The 17822-nt window shown below is 44.9% G+C and overlaps 1 protein-coding gene across 7 annotated transcripts in view; it reads right to left on the bottom strand.

Annotated features, from left to right (window-relative positions):
- The window catches only part of LOC146990229 (C-myc promoter-binding protein-like), a 73535-nt gene that overhangs the window by 315 nt on the left and 55398 nt on the right, over positions 1–17822 (bottom strand). For 3 of the 7 annotated variants that reach the window (XM_085770805.1, XM_085770825.1, XM_085770816.1), the window contains 14 exons: positions 16547–16675; positions 16137–16229; positions 14803–14922; positions 14378–14527; positions 12205–13421; positions 11095–11332; positions 10495–10598; positions 9873–10048; positions 8483–8644; positions 6611–6782; positions 4960–5214; positions 3955–4072; positions 1113–1275; positions 537–601 (listed from right to left, as the gene is read on the bottom strand). In XM_085770805.1, coding sequence (XP_085626931.1) covers positions 537–601; positions 1113–1275; positions 3955–4072; positions 4960–5214; positions 6611–6782; positions 8483–8644; positions 9873–10048; positions 10495–10598; positions 11095–11332; positions 12205–13421; positions 14378–14527; positions 14803–14922; positions 16137–16229; positions 16547–16675 — 3162 coding nt within the window. The remainder of the gene's footprint in view (positions 1–536; positions 602–1112; positions 1276–3954; positions 4073–4959; positions 5215–6610; positions 6783–8482; positions 8645–9872; positions 10049–10494; positions 10599–11094; positions 11333–12204; positions 13422–14377; positions 14528–14802; positions 14923–16136; positions 16230–16546; positions 16676–17822) is intronic. The other 4 variants (XM_085770842.1, XM_085770834.1, XM_085770850.1 and 1 more) reach the window with 2 other exon arrangements.

Raw genomic sequence — 17822 nt, 5'->3', positions numbered from 1 at the left:
CACTTTTCTTAACAAGGCCACAAAGTGCTTCACAGTAAGACGAAAACAAAAAAAAACAGCAACACTACGGTATAATAAGAATAACAATTTAAGCAGAAATAAAAGCTTTCCTAAAAGACAGTTCGAAGATGTGAATAAGAGCAGTAACAGACATCAGCTGAGCGTTTTAGTGTCTTTAAGTTCATCACTTTGGTTTTCTGTTCTGCAGATTTGATGTTGTGTTTCACAGCAGTGAACAAGTGACATTTAAAGATCAAACAAGTTCACTAACGGAGCTAAAAGAAGGCCAGGAAAAACACACGTGTGTAAAATATCAACCTGTAAATAATATATGTCAACATTTTGTTTACAAAGAATCAGTTGTCAGTGGCTTATTGTTAATTCTACCTGTTGCATATTTTAGAAGCCCCTCAAATATTTTTTTCAAAACTCCAAACCAAACCAAAGAAAAAGTGCAGTGGCACTGGTTTATTGTGTGGTTTGTGGTTTGTGGATGTGTGACAGTGACTGTATTGACAGTAGACGGTAAGACTCACCAATATCAATGTTATCTTTCCCCAGGGCCACGAGGGAGAGGAAGAGGATGTCTCTGTACAAGCTCCTGGAAAGAAAAGAGTAGAACAACAGAAGTTCAGTCACAGTGAGGCTGAATGAAGGAGGGATTTATTTTGTTCATACTGTCTTTACTCTTACAAAACCAAGACATGGTGAAATTTACCCTGAACATCTTAAAAACAGGTTAATAACATACATGTTGTGATTTTAACAATATAGATGGACGCTGGAGACACAACCTTCACAGCTGTTCCTCAAAAATTCAACATGTATTTCATAAATAATCTGATCCGATCTAACTGTGCTGTAGGTGAATGTCACAACTTGACTGTCATTTTAGTCAGAAATGTGTGGGTCCATTGATGTCACACTTAGGACAATATAACTATCTCATTTTCTTTTTTATTGTTGCAGCTGCCTTTCAACAGGTTGAGTGTTTGATAAATGCTCTATAAGATGTAATAGTTAACACCCTCTCCTCATGTGATGACTTTAAGCTTTGGATGTATAAATGAGCCGTATATGAATTTAGCCGTATATGACACGTCCACACTGACCTTTGCCTCTTGACCCCCAGCGTCTGACCCAGCAGCTGCAGCAGCTGAGCCATGGGGCGGCTGACGTCGTTCCTCTGGATGCTCTTCACCACACTCTGCAGCAGCTCCTCGCTGAACGGCCTCTCCTCTTCAGGGACCGGCCGGGACAGAGGGTAGCCCACATCTACCAAAACACACACACACTCATATTAGAGCTTAAGACATACAGAGGAGTATGACAACCAAACACAATGAGGATGGGTTGATCATCACAGTACTTGGGGCTGGGTAACTTCTTGTACTAGTTTTACTGATACAGTAAAAAACAATAATCTTAAAAATAGTATTTGTATTATTTAAAAAATATACAAGTTAACTACAGTAGATACAGCACGTTGTGATTTAAAGGCTTCAAGCTTAAGCTTAGATTGACTAAATTAGGAAAAGTTTGATTAGACATTTATAATTCTAATGTCACAAACCAACATGATGCACACAAAATAACAAAATGTTAAGAGGACTGAAACAATTAGTAAATTAAACTACAAATTGCTCTAAAGATAAAATAAATGAGTAATTTCATTTATTTCTAAAGCAAAATTAGCAAGCCAGTGACACACACTACATGTTTTGGAGGATTTTTTGACTTAACATTTTTTGACACTTTCTAACACTTACCACTTTATTGATAATTAGCATAGGCACTCGAATAATGGCAGTTAGGTGGGTCAGTCCCACTCATTACAATACAACTAACTCTGAAATGTGTTTTTATACACGCAGATTTATACTGTATGAAACACAACAAATATCAATAATTTATATAATTTATAATTTATATTACTACAGATGTTTCCTGCTGCTGCAGCTGGATTCAAATATAACGGTTCAGGATTGGCAGCATGAAGTGGCTGATGTTCAGTACCCAGCCCGTTAAGCACTACGGCAACATTCCTCTTATAAAGTTGCAATGTAACAAACTGTAATGTCCATGTCAGCAAGAGAGATGCAAACCAACATTCAAATACAGATCAGGACTGTATTTGAGACGGACAACAAAAACAACCCCTGAGCCAACATCATCACAAGACTTCACACTGCACAAACGCTGAAACCACGACAACTAGAAGCCGAGTTTTCCACAGACGACACCGTGATGCATCAGGCAAAGAACACACAGCACAGAGAGAGGGGCAGGGCTCAGACAGGACGGGGAGAGCAACAGACAACGGGACTCATCTGAGGGAGTCTGCAGCAGAGGTGAACACTCACTCTCTAACAACAGAGTACAATTAAGCCCTGGAAGACAGAGAGCAGACAGAGGCTGTTAGCACAGAGGTCAGCCGGCTGCCTCCCACCGCCTCCACCAAACAGTCCGTGACGACACACTGAGCAAAGCCCAACACACACACATCAGCACAAGAGTCGACTCATTCACTGTGCAGTGGTTCTCAGGATCAACTCAGATTCTGGTGTCACACTGATTCTGTTATGTGGTAAAGCATTGAAATGATCACTGACGTTTTTCACTGTTCTGACTCGGTGATCAGGGTTTTTCACACAATAAACTGACGACAAAGAAGAGAGATTTTTTGAACTGATCATCATGCGGTCAGTGTTGATTGCACAATGTCACGGCTACAGAGTAATGACATCAATGGTGTTGGGTTTGACTGTACAAGTCTTTCTGCCACCAAGTGCCAAATCTCCCTAAAAAAACAAAACAAAAGCTGAAGTTAGAGTGCAAAGGAAGTGCACCTGTCACTGTGCAACCAAAACAGAGAGAGGAGGGCAGAGGGTTCCTGAGGTAGTAGAAATGGTGTAGAATATCTGATAAGCTGTGGAAACTTTACCTGGCAAAAGAAAAAGAGTCTCATCATCAGAGGAGGTAAAGAAGGTGACAGGGGAGAGTACTGGCCAAGTGCAATACCTAAATCACAGAAACTGCTTTTTTCTAAAGGTAAAATGTGTCACAACATTGTTGTGCATTGTCAGCACCATAAGTGTTGTGTTGCTATAGAGATCTGCCCATATAATCACAGCATCCTACAGTAACTGTGCGTTCACACCAAAAGCTTCCAAAGCTTCAAAAACGCCACAAGTCATTCATTTTCAATGAGAGCCCGGCGGCCTGAGCGACCAAAGCGTCAACTGGCATTAGCCGCACTTCCAAAGCTTCAAATGCATCACCAGACGAGAAGTTGAGTCTCAGTTAACTTTATTGGTAATTAGCTATGACACGGTTCGGCAGCAACCAGTCAGAATAGAGGTGCTTTTGGTGTGAACGCACAGTAACGAAGGTGGAGCTCCATTCTTAGTTTGCAGAATTTCTACTAGATACTAGTACTAGTACCGGCTGGTACAGTAACTGGTAACTAGCTTGAAATAGTAGCTGGTAACCTCCCAACTATCCCTGAATGAGTCGGCTCGATCACCTTCCTTCCACGCATAAAATGCTCCTGCATCCATTCCCTGTGAGGACTAGTAGATAGATAGTATAGGAAAAGCGTTGATTGTGGTGACCAGCTTGAGCTGTTCCTGCTGTTGGTCCAGTGCGAGAGCTGGAAGAAGCTCCAGCTCTCGCACGACAACATGACAACACAAACCTCAGTTCTATACAGTATCTTCAGTTCACACATTCACACTCACACTTTTTTCTTAGTCTCAGTCAACTCCTGCCTTGTGTATCCCCCTCACTATTCACTCTAATGTTCAAAGTATTTTTAAGTTTTTCTTTTGTCTTTCTTCGCTGTTTTGAGGATCATTAAACTTTTAATCCACTGCTCCTCAAAAACCTTCCCACTGCATCATGTTTCAGCAGCAGCCGGTGTTAAACTGGTCGTGCAGCGACACTGAGACTTACTGAATGTGTTCCAGAGGATGTAGAGGGGCTGGATGGGGTCCTGGTGCAGTTTCAGGTTGTCCCACAAGATCTGGATCAGTACGTGTTTGCTGTCCTCTGACATCCAGTGACGAGGAATCTGACGAAGGCCAAGAGGAAGGGACACACTGTGAGCAAATCTGACAGTCCTGCTATGTTTAAACTAACCTAAACATAACCCTTCTGATTCACTTAATGTAACCTAAATTTAATCTTGTATTTGTGTTTCTCAGTGGTTTAACTTTTAAATTTGCTTTAGTGATGTAGAAGTGAACATGATCAATGTCCAGCGTAACATTTTTTTCACTACTGGCCCACTTAGCAAGTAGAACAGAGTCACAGATGTGACATTGTTGCTGGGTGTGATTGACAGGTGCAACAGGCTTAAAACTGACCCTGTTTTTTTAAATAGAGAGATGATATTGATTAAGCAGTGCCCTCTGTGGTTGTCATACTGAAAATGTGATGGAAGTATAGGAAGTGTATACACAGCAAGGTATGTGTAAATGTATCATGGACAATATTATTGCACCTCTATTGTAAAATGTTATTTTTGCTTTCTCAATGTTCAACACAAACTATTAAAGGGAATATTTTCTAATAGAACTCATAATTTTTCTTGAAAAGTTTTACATTCATGAATGAATTCACCACTTTTTTTTGGCTGCTGTGTTGCGGCGGTGTCATGTCTTTATGTTTGCTTTATGTTTGTCACTTGTACTGCACAATAAAAATTAAAAAATTTAAAAAAGAATGAATTTCCCAAATTGCTGCCTCACTTCCATGATTTTCACAAAGAAACTGTCATCTTCTCATGTTGACTTTGACTTCTACGTATGTGTTTTGTTTTTAGCTACTGTAATCAAAAAGACTTAGACTTTACACCAGAGATTAAGTACGGCTCCTTGTGTAGAAAAACACTAATATATAGTAATATATTGTTATAATAATTATCAATATGTGCTCTTCTTTGTGCTGCTCTCAGACCTGTGACTCCCTGTTGCAGTGCTCGGAGGTGAGGATGAGACCGGGCAGGTTGCTGGGCAGGTCCAGCCGCCTGAAGTACCAGACCAGGTTCCAGTAGATGATGGGATGATGGTCCACCATGTCGGCCTCTGTGATCACCGGGTCGCCCTCGTTCTCCAGCAGACTCTCCAGCTCCTTCCACAACACCAGCGGACTCAGGTAGGGAACCGTCACCGGCTCGGGGTTGTGGAGCCGCCACTCCATGCTCAGTGGATCCTGAGGGGACAAAAAGTGATAGAGGTTAGATTTCCTACTGCCATGAGTGAAGTGAATGAGAAAGGAAGGTGGATGATCTGTCATTCTCTCTCTGAATTTATGGGTGAGAATACCCCACTGGTCAAAAAACCCATTTAAACCCGCTAACAATCGGCTTTTGGTGGCAGTGGGAAAGGCGCACCGAGCCGTGTCGACGCGTCAAACGACTCGGCAAGCGACGCGGCAAGCGACGCGGGTTAAAATCGCCTTTAATCGGCTCGGTGTGTGTATATATATATATATATATATATATATATAATAAAGTATTTGTCTCTCCAGCTGCTAAATGCTACATTCTCTAAACCCAACAGTGGGTTTTTAGGGTTTAAAGGGATAGTTCAACATTTTGGCAAATTGGCCCATTGCCATAATCGCTATAGTCATAGCAGTAGGTTCGTTACCTTTAATTGTAGGTGTAAGCTATTTTCAGTACGGCGGAGCGCAGCAGCTGGCTGCTCAGAGCTACGCTATGGAGGCTAACGGAATTTCTTGGTTTCCCTCATTAAACTCATCAAATTCAACATCCCAAAACTCCACAGCGCTTTTGTAGACAAGTTGTGACCTGCACAATCACCACGCTATGAGATAATGACGGAACGATACGAAACGGAGCCGTTTTCGAGGTAAATACAGGGTAAATACGGAGACTGCTTGCTGAAAAACTGTCCCTGAACGCAACGCGCATCAGCGGTTTTGTATGTATTTACCTCGAAAACGGCTCCGTTTCGTATCGTTCCGTCATTATCTCATAGCGTGGTGGTTGTGCAGGTCACAACTTGTCTACAAAAGCGCTGTGGAGTTTTGGGATTTTGTATTTGATGAGTTTAATGAGGGAAACCAAGAAATTCCGTTAGCCTCCATAGCGTAGCTCTGAGCAGCCAGCTGCTGCGCTCCGCCGTACTGAAAATAGCTTACACCGACAATTAAAGGTAATGAACCTACTGCTATGACTATAGCAATTATGGCAATGGGCCAATTTGCCAAAATGTTGAACTATCCCTTTAAGCAGCTGCCTGTTGCTACTGAAACAAGCCTGTTGAGAGCAGTGACTGAACCAAAACTGAGCTGATGAGACCCTGTAAAACACAGCCAGAGTCTCTGAGTATGTTAATTTATGATTAATTTTTCATACGGCAGGGAGGGAAGGCCCGGCAGCACGTTACACTGTGGTTGGAGTTCTCCATCACAGGCGGATTTCAAACCAACTCAAAATCCCCACAGGTTTGTACCTTTTGTACCTATTGATGTATCAAACTGTGTGTTGTCAGGCTTCACATGAAACCTGTCGAGATTTTGACAAGAACTACAAGAACAAAACAGTGAAACACTCCAACATCAGCGATGTGTGTTGACGGACCGTGGCTTCGTTGAGGCGGCTGGGCAGGCTGCCTGATGTGGGCACACAGCGGCTGGGTCGGGGAGCTTCATCCAGAGGACCGAAGGCGCTGACGCTGCGGGCCATGGGCGCTCCGGGGGACTGCCGGCGCTCTGGGGGGATGTTGATACCTTGAGCTCTGGTTGATCGAGTCCTGAGAGACAGTGAGGACAGTCAGTTTACGTGCACGACTCTGCTGAGTGACAATGTTTAGAAATCACCAGAAGCAGTGACCTCAATTCTTTTTTTCCAAAGTACTTAAATTCTGATGAACAAATGTTTCCACTCTGGAAAGTGAGTGAAACCGTAGTGTCATTTTTGTTACTTGCTTGTGGGCACACAAGTGGGACTCCAAAACCTGGCCGCTGTTTAAAACATAAATCTCAATCATCAATCATCAAAAACTCTGTGCACATAAATAAACCCCATTAACACTTCCTCAGTCCACCATAAACTGATGCAGGCGCAGATGTTTTCACATTGTATTATCACACATACTCATACTGTAATAATAATAATAATGGATTGGTTTTATATAGCGCCTTTCAAGATAACCAAGGTGCTTTACACAAGCCATTATTCATTCATATACATTCATACCAGTGGTGGTAAGCTACAGTATGTCTGTAGCTACAGCTGCCCTGGGGACAGATGTGTTGCTGCCACTGCGCAGCAACCGGCCCGTCCGAGTCCGACCACCACCAATCATTTATACACAGTCACACGAGGCAAGGTGGGTTAGGTGTCTTGTCCAAGGACACTAGGAAAGTGACTGAGGATGAAGCGGGATTCGAAAACCGCCAACCCTCCGGTTACTGGCCGACTGCCACCGTCATACCAGCTTGTTACAGCTGTCAGTGTGAAGACAGGAAAGAGGAGGTGCAGGTTTACTGATGGTTTTTGACACAGCACAAATTACAGCTGTCACTGTCACACAGCCCAACCATTACTACTGAGAGATGATCATCAGTAACTTGTTAAAACAGACTTGACAAACTGGGCAACTTCACAGTTGATGATACAATTAGAAAATGGCAGACAGGGAAATAATGTCTCTGATGTAAATAATGACTCGACTGATCGATAAATGAAGAATCAGTTCAGTTGTAAAATAAGTGCAGTAAATCAGCTGATGTCTTGGCCTTGGGGAATCATACGCTGCTGCTCACACACCTCATAACCTCATGAGGGTTTTTACACGCACACACACACACACAGCTTTGATAGGACCAGGTGCTGGAGATCGTCACACATCTTTTACAATGCAGATGCGCAGTATGTGGCTGTAGCGTTCCACTTCAAAAGCTCTGCATGCGTGTGTATGTGTGTGTGATCAGACAATTTCAAAGCTGCATGAAGATGAGCCGTGAAAAACAAAATCCTTCAGGATAAACCACAAGAGCAACAAAGTTTTTTTTATAATCGGAGCTAGATGAGGTGTGTGTGTGTGTTGTGTGTTTGTGTGTGTGTGTGTGTGTGTGTGTGTGTGTGTGCATGAATATTTTCTGTGTAAAGCTCTGAAGTTGTGATGGTCACTGACAGCAAACATTGTGTTTCAAAGTGTTTCATCCATTGCCTACATCAGTACAATATTCAGAACCTGACAACGAGGCACAAACGAACGTGATTAAACTGAATTTATTTTAGAAACACACAGTGAGTGTGCGAGATACTAATTGAGAGAAAAAAGGGCATTTGGCTTGTCAACAAAAATCTCTTTGAATTTGAGATGTTGGTCAGTGGCTGTGTGGTTAAAGTTTTAATGATACTGTTGCTTCATCATTGATAAGTTAATAACTGCCCTGCATGAACAGCACACTATTATAACATGTAGTAATGTGGGACAGTCGGTACCTTCCATTCGTGTCCTGGACAGCAATCACAGGGAAGGGAGGGGGGACAGCTGTTGTGGGACAGGGTGTGGACAAGGTGGACGTCCCCGTGTCCAAACCTGTTGAGGCAGAGTACGATGAGGTCATGGCCTCGTCCACAGATGGACTGCCCTTCAGGAAAAGCCTGTGAGAGGAGCAAAGAGGCAGAGATCACACTCACATCCTGACCATCTAGATCATAGGTGTCAAAGTCAAGGCCCGTGGGCCGGGACCGGCCCGCCAGGCGGTCCAATCTCACTGGGCCTGAAAGTTAAAACCCAACACGGTCCGACCTGCTGATGAAGCCCCGGCGCGACGTGGCCGGACTCATTAGCGCAAATTCTCGATCCGAACCGGCGTGTCCGGTCGGGTTGGTGGGGCAGAACCGGCCTGGGGGCAGAACTGGCCCGGTGATAAGCCAGATATAACCTGTAGTTACGTATCCACGCACAGCTGGGAGCTCAAAGCAACAGAGGAGGGGAACAGAGAGAGAGGAGAGGGACAGCGCAGCTACAGGTGTGTGTGTGTGCGTGCGTGCGTGTGTGTGTGAGAGAGCGAGAGAGAGAGAGGGAGATGTATTTTTCCTATAGCTACAATTTAATATCAGCCCAATACCTACAATTGTCTGTGTCATTTGCCACATGTGGTTTTGACCTAGAACTGACAGCCTTTTTAAGGATTTGCCTCTGACAAAAATATTAAGCCGCTACTGGCTGCTAATTGGTGGAAACTTATAATTACATCATGGAAATAGTATAAATAGGCTATAGGCCTATGTATATCCTATATTGCCATTCAGTTAAAAAAAAAATTACAATATTACTTTTGGTTCATATTGCCCAGCCCTAAATTTCAGAATGTTCATATTTTTTTGTAAAAAGGATAGCTCATAAACTGTACACACCTTAATAATGTACTTTGCACAAAGTACAAAGGGAAAAATGTGGAGTTCTTGTTATTTACAGGTTAATATGCAAATGCGATCATTTTACTGTTCCGGCCCTCTTGAGATCAAATTAGGCCGAATGCGGCCCCTGAACTATAATGACTTTGACACCCCTGATCTAGATCAATACGGTGTTTGTCGTTTATTTTACGACATGGCACGAGGCATGTTTATGTTTATAATATACTGTATTTAAAATGCTGCAGCACTACATCCTGTTAACAATATCACAAATGAAAATCTTTCTGGCTTGTTTTTTTTATTATTTCTAATCTTATTACGTTTCAAAGCCTCACTGCTGAAACAGGACTTAATCCTGAAGACCACAATAAATACTTTAAAGTATAAAAAATATTTGAAAATAATTAGGAAAAAAAAATCCCTCTGAGAAAAAAGGTTCTAAATGGTTTTGTGTGTTATTGTCTACCTGCTGGGTCCTCGCATGTCCCTGATCTCCACATTGAGGAAGGGCAGGAAGGGGTTCCCACAGAAGGGGCAGGTGGTGTTCAGGTTGGAGTCGTCTGCTGTCCAGCCGGCCATGATCTCCTCGTCGTACACCAGACAGTCACACGTCTTACAGCGGGAACAGCTGGAAATCAGCAGCTGGAAACACACACACAGGCAGAGCTCTGTTTAATACGTTTCTGGGCAAACTTTAAATAACATCTATACCTCAGATTCTTTATACTGTATTTATGCAACACCTCGGAAATATGTTACACACTGATTTTACCAAGGTGAACAAAATATTATATTTATGGGAGAATGTTTATGGGTAGCACTCAAAGCAGTTACCATTCCTAAAACTTCTGAATGTTGTTTTTAAACACATACAGAGAGGCAAAGTGAAAAGAATCAAACCATGTCGACATGTGAGATTCAGCAGCACATGCTAAATGAAAATTGCTATTTTCAAAGATGCCTCATGTCTGAAAGTATGTTATGTGCACAACACACATATGTTTTAAAATTAAAAAAATGCTTCTTCAACTCCTGTGAGCTGATCACTAACACTGCTTTTCTACTACTAATCTTGCTATGTGACCAACCTCCATGGCGTAGTTGTTGAAGATGCTAGTGTTGCTGGTGTAGCGTGATGAGCCGAGGTCCGACTTGTCCGGCAGAGGGAAGCCAGGAGGAGACAGAGCGCATCCTGCAGAAACATCAACAGTGATCACTACATGTGAGCTGAGAAAAGCAGCCAGTAGGTTTGACACAACAGACCACAGATCACATTGTTTATCTGTTTATCTCTCTCATTGCCAGAAGACACAATGACAAAGTATGTCAATAAAGAATAAAACACTGCGTTGACATGCACAAAATAATAACCAAACTCCTCTAAATCTTCATAATAGAAAAATCCAAAAATGAGGACATCAAACAAAACTCAGACAAGAATCAAGGAGAAGATTAAACAATGTTTTTGTCTTGTTTTGTTACAGTTTGATGTTACAATTTGAAGCTGAAAAGCTCCAGATTTCAGTATAATTTGGAAAATGGGTGACAGAGGAAATCTTTTTTTGGAATCTAATCATATTAGAAACTAACAAGAGAAACTGTTGGTATAATGTTTCTCCAGCTGCTGTCATCCTCCTGTGACTGAGGACTGAGACCTTCACACCATCACTGAGACGGGTCTGTCTTACCAGGGAGCAGAGACGCCATTCTCCCGTGGCTGGAACCCGCGCTGGGGCTCTCCAGTCTGCTTCGGAGGGGGCTGCGTCTTGGGCTCCTGCGAGGCCCGGTGGGGCCGATGGGGCCGTTCCTGGGCGGTGAGACCACATGGCTCTCTAACACGCCACAGTCGTCCTCATCCAGCAGGGAGGTGCAGTCTGGATCTCCGATCCCCAGAGAGGACACGCTCAAACGGTCGCTGTGACCATCCTGGATGAACAGGGAACCAGAACCAGACAGGTCAGTGTTGTCACAGACTGCACAGAGGGCAAATCTGACAACACTTACAGCAACATCAGAAAAAGTTCAACACTGACTCACCATTAAGACAGTTAAAAAAAATGTAGATGGACGCAACATGAAGTGTTTTAGAGGAAATATGACATTCTGTATTTTGACCACAATCATACAACCCACTTAAATCTGAATATATTTTCCACAAAACCCTGGACAGATACAGTTCTTGTTTTGTTTTTGTTTTTTAAGTATGTCAAAATCAGCAGATTGACAAACTGTTCTTTTGATCAAGGTAACAGAAGCTACAGAGAAAAGTTTACACAGATCTCACAGGTCAGGGGGTTGATATCATGATTTACACATGACAGGATAAAAATTCCATGCTGCTGCTGAGTGTTTGGTACTATATTCAGTAACACCCAGACAGCAAACATGGCCAATGAAGTTAATCAATGGATCTCTGCTAGAAAAATACTGTCACACACTCAGAAGGCCTGAAGATGGCAGCAGACTCTAGGACGACAGATCGTATGAGTGCTTCACACTGTGTAGACACTTCAAGTGAGATACAGAGAATTTTGTGGGTGTTTGTGAGAATGCTCTGGGCTTTTAAATTGTGTTTTGTGTGTGTTTCTTGGTCTAAAAAGCCGCTGGATTGCACTTATTTTCCATGTGCTACTAAATCAATTTGAACACTATATAAACCTGCATTTGTTGGGTAAACATACTAAACACTCATCTGTACATTAGGTTATTTTTTTTTAAATTATTGCTAATGCAGTTGCACATTTTTCATATTGATATCTCCTTTCACCTACAATATGACCAGTGACAGGACCTTGTACCTTGGTGGGAGTGGTGTATGTGGCGAGGCGGGAGTACCAGCGGCTGGCCTTCTCTGCCACACCCTTCCCCGCAGAGAACACGCTGGTCTTGAACACGTCCAGTGTGGGTGTGAGCAGCGTGTCCAGAGCGAAAGAGGAGGAGGAGGGTGAAGGCGACGCGAGGCTCGTCCTCCTGTCTGTCCTCTCTCTGTACGGGCTGGGTCGGGGGCTGGGGCTGGGGGTGGTGCTGGAGCTGCGGCAGGGGGGCGAGGACCACAGGCGCTGGCGTGAGATGGGCTGGGAGGGCGAGGGCGGGTGGTAGGTGCGGGAGCGCGGCACTCCGGCGGTCCTCAGGGGGGAGCTGTGGGGCAGGCTGGCTCTGCGGGGGGCGGACAGCGAGGACGGGTGGAGGAGGAGGGGGCTGGCCGGGTCCTGCAGGTCCAGGCTGGGCGTGCGGCTGCTCAGCGGGCTGCCCATGTGGTTCATGTAGAGCTCGATCTCCCGGGCCAGGTGCCTGCCGGCGCTCGGGGTGCTGGCCTCGTCCCCCTCCGGGTACTGGTCTTCGTTTTCCTGCGTGGACTGAGACTCCGCCGCCAGCAGGGACAGGGGGTCGTAGCCCATCTCGATGTCTGTGCGCTTCACCGCTCCTCCTCTGGACGCCACCGTGCTCATGGCGCTGTAGCTGGCGCTGCGTTCGACCAGCTTCTTGTGAGATTTGTTGCTTTTCTGAGAGCTGACGCCAGGCCCCGTGGCGGGTTTGTCTAAATCCAGGTCCTCCAAATCAAAAATGGCCTCCGTGTTACTTCTGTCCTCGTCACTGGAGTCCTGTCCCTCCATGTCCTCTTCCTCCTCCCTGTGATCCAGACTTCTGGCGGCCCCTGTCTTGGCCGCAGCCCCCTCCAACATGCCCAGAGCCAGAGAACGAGGCCTCTTGCTCTTACCGAGGTTGACGCCGGAGAGGATTTTGGCGTCTGCGCCCAGGTGACCCGCGATCTTATCTGGGTCGGTTTCACCCTGGCTCATGCCCAGGCCGAGGACGGTGGTGCCGCTGCCGCTGCTGGCCACCGTGTCTCCGCTCAGACGGCGGCCCCTCACTCCCTGCCAGTCGAGGGCGGGGCCGCTGCTGGCGCTGCCCACCACCTCCTCCAGAGCACTCTTGTGTCTCTTGAGCAAACTGTTGCCGTGGACCTCGCCAATCTCGTCCAGGGAGGAAGTGAAGAGGAGACCTGCCACGTGGCCTGAGTGAGAGGGAGGAAGAGTTTTCATCATGACATGATCAGACTTAAAGGGATAGTTCTACATTTTGGCAAATTGGCCCATTGCCATAATCGCTATAGTCATAGCAGTAGGTTCTTTACCTTTAACTATCGGTGCAAGCTATTTTTAGAACGGTGGAGCAGAGCTGCAGAGCTACACTACGGAGGGTCATGGGATTTCTTGGTTTTCCTCATCAAACCCATCAAATACACAATCCAAGAACTCCAAAACGCTCTGGTGGACAAGTTGTGAGCTGCACATTCACCACGCTATGAGATAATAATGGAACGTTACCAGACAGAGTTGTTTTAGAGGCAAATTCATGCAAAACCGCTGATGCACGGTCCCGTCGGGGGCAGGTTTTCGGCAAGCAGTCTCTGCATTTACTTTGAAAACAACTCTGTCTCGTAATGTTCAGTTATTATCTCATAGCGTGATGAATATGCAGGTCACAACTTGTCCACCAGAGTGTTTTGGAGTTGTTGGATTGTGTGTTTAATGAGTTTGATGAGGAAAACCAAGAAATCCCATTAGCCTCCGTAGCGTAGCTCTGAGCAGCTTGCGGCTCTGCTCCGCCGTTCTAAAAATAGCTTGCACCGACAATTAAAGGTAACGAACCTACTGCTATGACTATACTGTAGGGATTATGGCAATGGGCCAATTTGCCAAAATTTTAGTTCACAACCACTAATACTGTGTTCTCATAATATCAGACTGGAGCATTTTTTTTCCTTTTTCCTTCCATTTTAGATAATTGAATATTCTAGATCATCCTCTGGATTCTTCTCCATGGCAACAACAGCAGAGGCTCATGGGTACTGTCATAATTAAAGCCGAGGTTCGTTACATAAACCTACAGCTTTCTGTAGCTATCTAGGAATCTCCCCAGTGTCTATGTGGATACAAACATCTCCTCCATGTAGGTTGCACCCCATACCTGTGCTGACGGAGCACTTGGGTTTACAGGATGAATCGTCGAACGCACAGCTGCTGCGGACGATGCCGCGGGGTTTGAAGGAGGAATGGGCCTCCATGTCCAGCTGAGGAAGGCAGTCTTTACTTCCTTTGGAGCTCTCCGTCTCTGACACTAACAAACACATAAATTACAATTTTAAATGTTTTTAACCATGTGCACTGCTCGTAACAATCATACTGTTGTTAAAAAACCCACTGAAGGATAACACACGACTGAAATGCTTTGATGTGCATGAGAAACCAAAAAGAATGAATCATCTCTGGAGGAGACGGGAAGATCAAGGCAGAGGAAAGGGAAATCCCATGTGGCTACGAGGCTGCCAAGTTATCATTTTTTAGAGGGTGCAGCAGAGAGAAATATCAGATCGGATCAGAGAGACTACTGACAGGAGCTGCAGTCGCTCTCCTTCTTGTCGTCCTTGTCAGGGGCAGCGTCCTGGGCGCCGGGGTCTCCTCGCCGAACCTCCTCTTTAGACAGCGAGTTATAGCCCAAATCTGACTGATCCCCTGGAGAACGAGAGCGACAGAGAAAGAACCAGATTAACGAGAAGCAGTGTGACAGAACGGACACTTATGCCTCCGACATCAAACCACAAAACAACAGAAATGTAAAAAAAAACACAGTGAATGACAAATCTATACAGGGGAGGGATTCAAAGTGGCACCTCTTCTCTCTAAATTGTTGCACTTCAGCACCACTGCAGGTGACAGGTCCTTTATTTTCACAGTATCTACTGAGCAGCACAAAAAAAAACAAAAAAAAAAACATGAATCTGTTGTAGCTTCGCACTGTGGTAAGAGAGGCAAATGAAACATAAGAGGAGAAACTAGCGAGGCATTTCTTCACTTTCATCTCCCTCCATCCTGGGAGGCACCACTGTTACAGACAGAGGAGGGAAAGAGCAGCCAAGCTGTGCTGGATAAAAGAGTCGTCCTCGGGGCATTCAGCTCTACAGTTACTATAGGGAAACAAACTGCACTTTCACAGCTGTTAATGAATTAGCTGTTGAGACTTGACATTAGAATTTTAAAAAAACAACCTGCCATCACTACGGGCTGACTTTTCCAGCTGTCTCTTAAAGTTCTTGGTCTCCAGGCAACCAGCTGTCTGATGATTTGTTCTCCTCTTTCATCTTTCCCATGAACCTCCCTGGCCGTCAGCTCTAAATAAAGCATGAGGCAGCATGGCGCGGCTGTACTACAGTATGGAGCGACTGGCAAACCGATGGCAAGAGACAAAACTCATTCCAGAAGTGTAATAATCAACGAGCTGCACATCGAGGTCCTTCCCTCCTGCTGCGCTGTGAGCCGTGGTTCTCTCTCGCTCTTTCTGCACACGAGGCGAGGTCTCCTGCAGAGGTGCCATCTCCGTGATTAGAATCATTTCCGTAATCAAAAAGAATGTGCCAGTGAGTAATTACTCGCTATAATTGACAATGATAAATCACTCGGTGTAGAAGCGAAGAGGGAGAAAAAGAGAGAAACGCAACGAGAGAGATGAGCGAGAGAGAAGCAGCAGACTGTGATGTGGTGGATCCAGAGATGACACGGTAGAGGGGAGGAAAGAGAGATCGTAGAGATGGAGAGAGTCAGAGAGGAGAAGAGTGGCAATGAGAGGGCTGAGGAGCTCAGAAAATAAAAAAAATAAAAATAAAAAAACACTGCAGAGACAGAAATGCTACCAGAGAGAGACAGACAGGTGGACTGGCAGAGAGGTTTACCTGGGTGGAGGGTGGCTTCTCTGAGCTCAGAGCCCCCCCAGTGTGAGTGGGTCACCAGGGCCCTGGCGCCCACGCTGCCGCCCCCACGGCCGACTGCATGCAAGGGCAACACAGGCAGGGCCAGAGTGAAGGGCAGGGTTAGGGACAGAGCAGAGCAGAAACCACAGCCGCAAAACCAGGGAAGAGACGTGGATGGACAACGGGGACAAAAGGAAGGTGGAAGAACAGGCAGCGGAGGGAAGGAGGTGTGAGAGGGAAACAAGGAGGAGGAGGAGGAGGCCGGTTGGTGAGCGAGACAGATGAGGGAGGAGGATAAAACAAATGTCATTGAGAAGGAAAAAAAAAGAAGATGTAGAACAAAATGGCTGCCTGTGAGAGATGGAGTTATGCAGCAGCCATTTAAAGTGTACCTGTGCTAGATCTATCGTCAGTGGGGTCTACTTTGACGGAGTCAGTGGCGTAGGGGCCCTGCTCGGCCAGGTTAGTGTCAGCAGAGCTATCCAGGCTGCCGTGACTCACAGCGTCCAGGTCGCTGCCATCTGCCCAAAGACAACAGCGGGTTAAAGGAAGCCCAGCGCCACTCCTGCTCCACCACGGGTCAACACTTCTTTTTAATGTGTTTATTTGAAACCTTTGAAGTGATAGTTCAACATTTTGGCAAATTGGCCCATTGCCATAATCCCTATAGTCCATATCCATAATCCCTATATCTGATGCGCGTTCCATTGGGGGCAGTTTTTCGGCAAGCAGTCTCTGCATTTACCTCGAAAACAACTCCGTCTCGTAACGTTCCGTTATTATCTCATAGCGTGGTGAATGTGCAGGTCACAACTTGTCCACCAGAGCGTTTTGAAGTTGTTGGATTGTGTATTTGATGAGTTTGATGAAGGGAAACCAAGAAATCCCATTAGCCTCCGTAGCGTAGCTCTGAGCAGCTTGCGACTCTGCTCCACCGTTGCACCGACAATTAAAGGTAACAAACCTACTGCTATGACTATAGGGATTATGACAATGGGCCAATTTGCCAAAATGCTGAACTATCCCTTTAAGTGCTGACAAGCAGGTGGCATACATTGAGTCTATGTGCTACATCACATCCTAACAGCATCTTGCTTCTTTAATTTCTTATAGTCAATAATAGATATGTTACACATAAAGTATATGTGACAAAGTAAGTGAAGTAAATCATTTTTAAAATCATTAATTTCCATTCATTGCAATAAAACACTTACACCTTTATAGTATGTGGTTCCCAAAGCTCCCTAATCGTTCCCTAGGGGGAACTGATGTGCAGCTGTAAATATGTAGAAATGTTCTTATGTAAATTAATTCCAACTAATTGCTTCTGTGGTTTAGAGTCTTCGAGTTGGTGCACAGCAGATCAGAGCTGAACATGCAAGGATGTGACATGTGTCTTCAAGAAAACACTACATACTTTGTAAATTCTTTCAAGAACTCTCTGGATATCAACAAGTGTAAATAATCCTGACACAACTATCACAACACTTTCAAAGTCTATATGGGGTTAGGGGAGGGTACAAATTACATTGTCAGTATCTTTGTGAACAATGGTGTAAAATTCCACTCTGACTCTCAGTGCCGTGTTTAAACGTGTGTGTGTGACGCTAACCACTGATAACACAGAGTATTTTAAAAAAGCAGGGATTAGCAGGATGGGGATTAGCA

The sequence above is a fragment of the Trachurus japonicus genome, chromosome 3 (genome assembly GCF_045865225.1).
Source record: "Trachurus japonicus isolate A0001 chromosome 3, Traja_1.0".
Classification (NCBI taxonomy): Eukaryota; Metazoa; Chordata; class Actinopteri; order Carangiformes; family Carangidae; genus Trachurus; species Trachurus japonicus.
The sequence above is the reverse complement of the archived record's forward strand: the minus strand, read 5'-3'. Positions and strand labels throughout refer to the sequence as shown.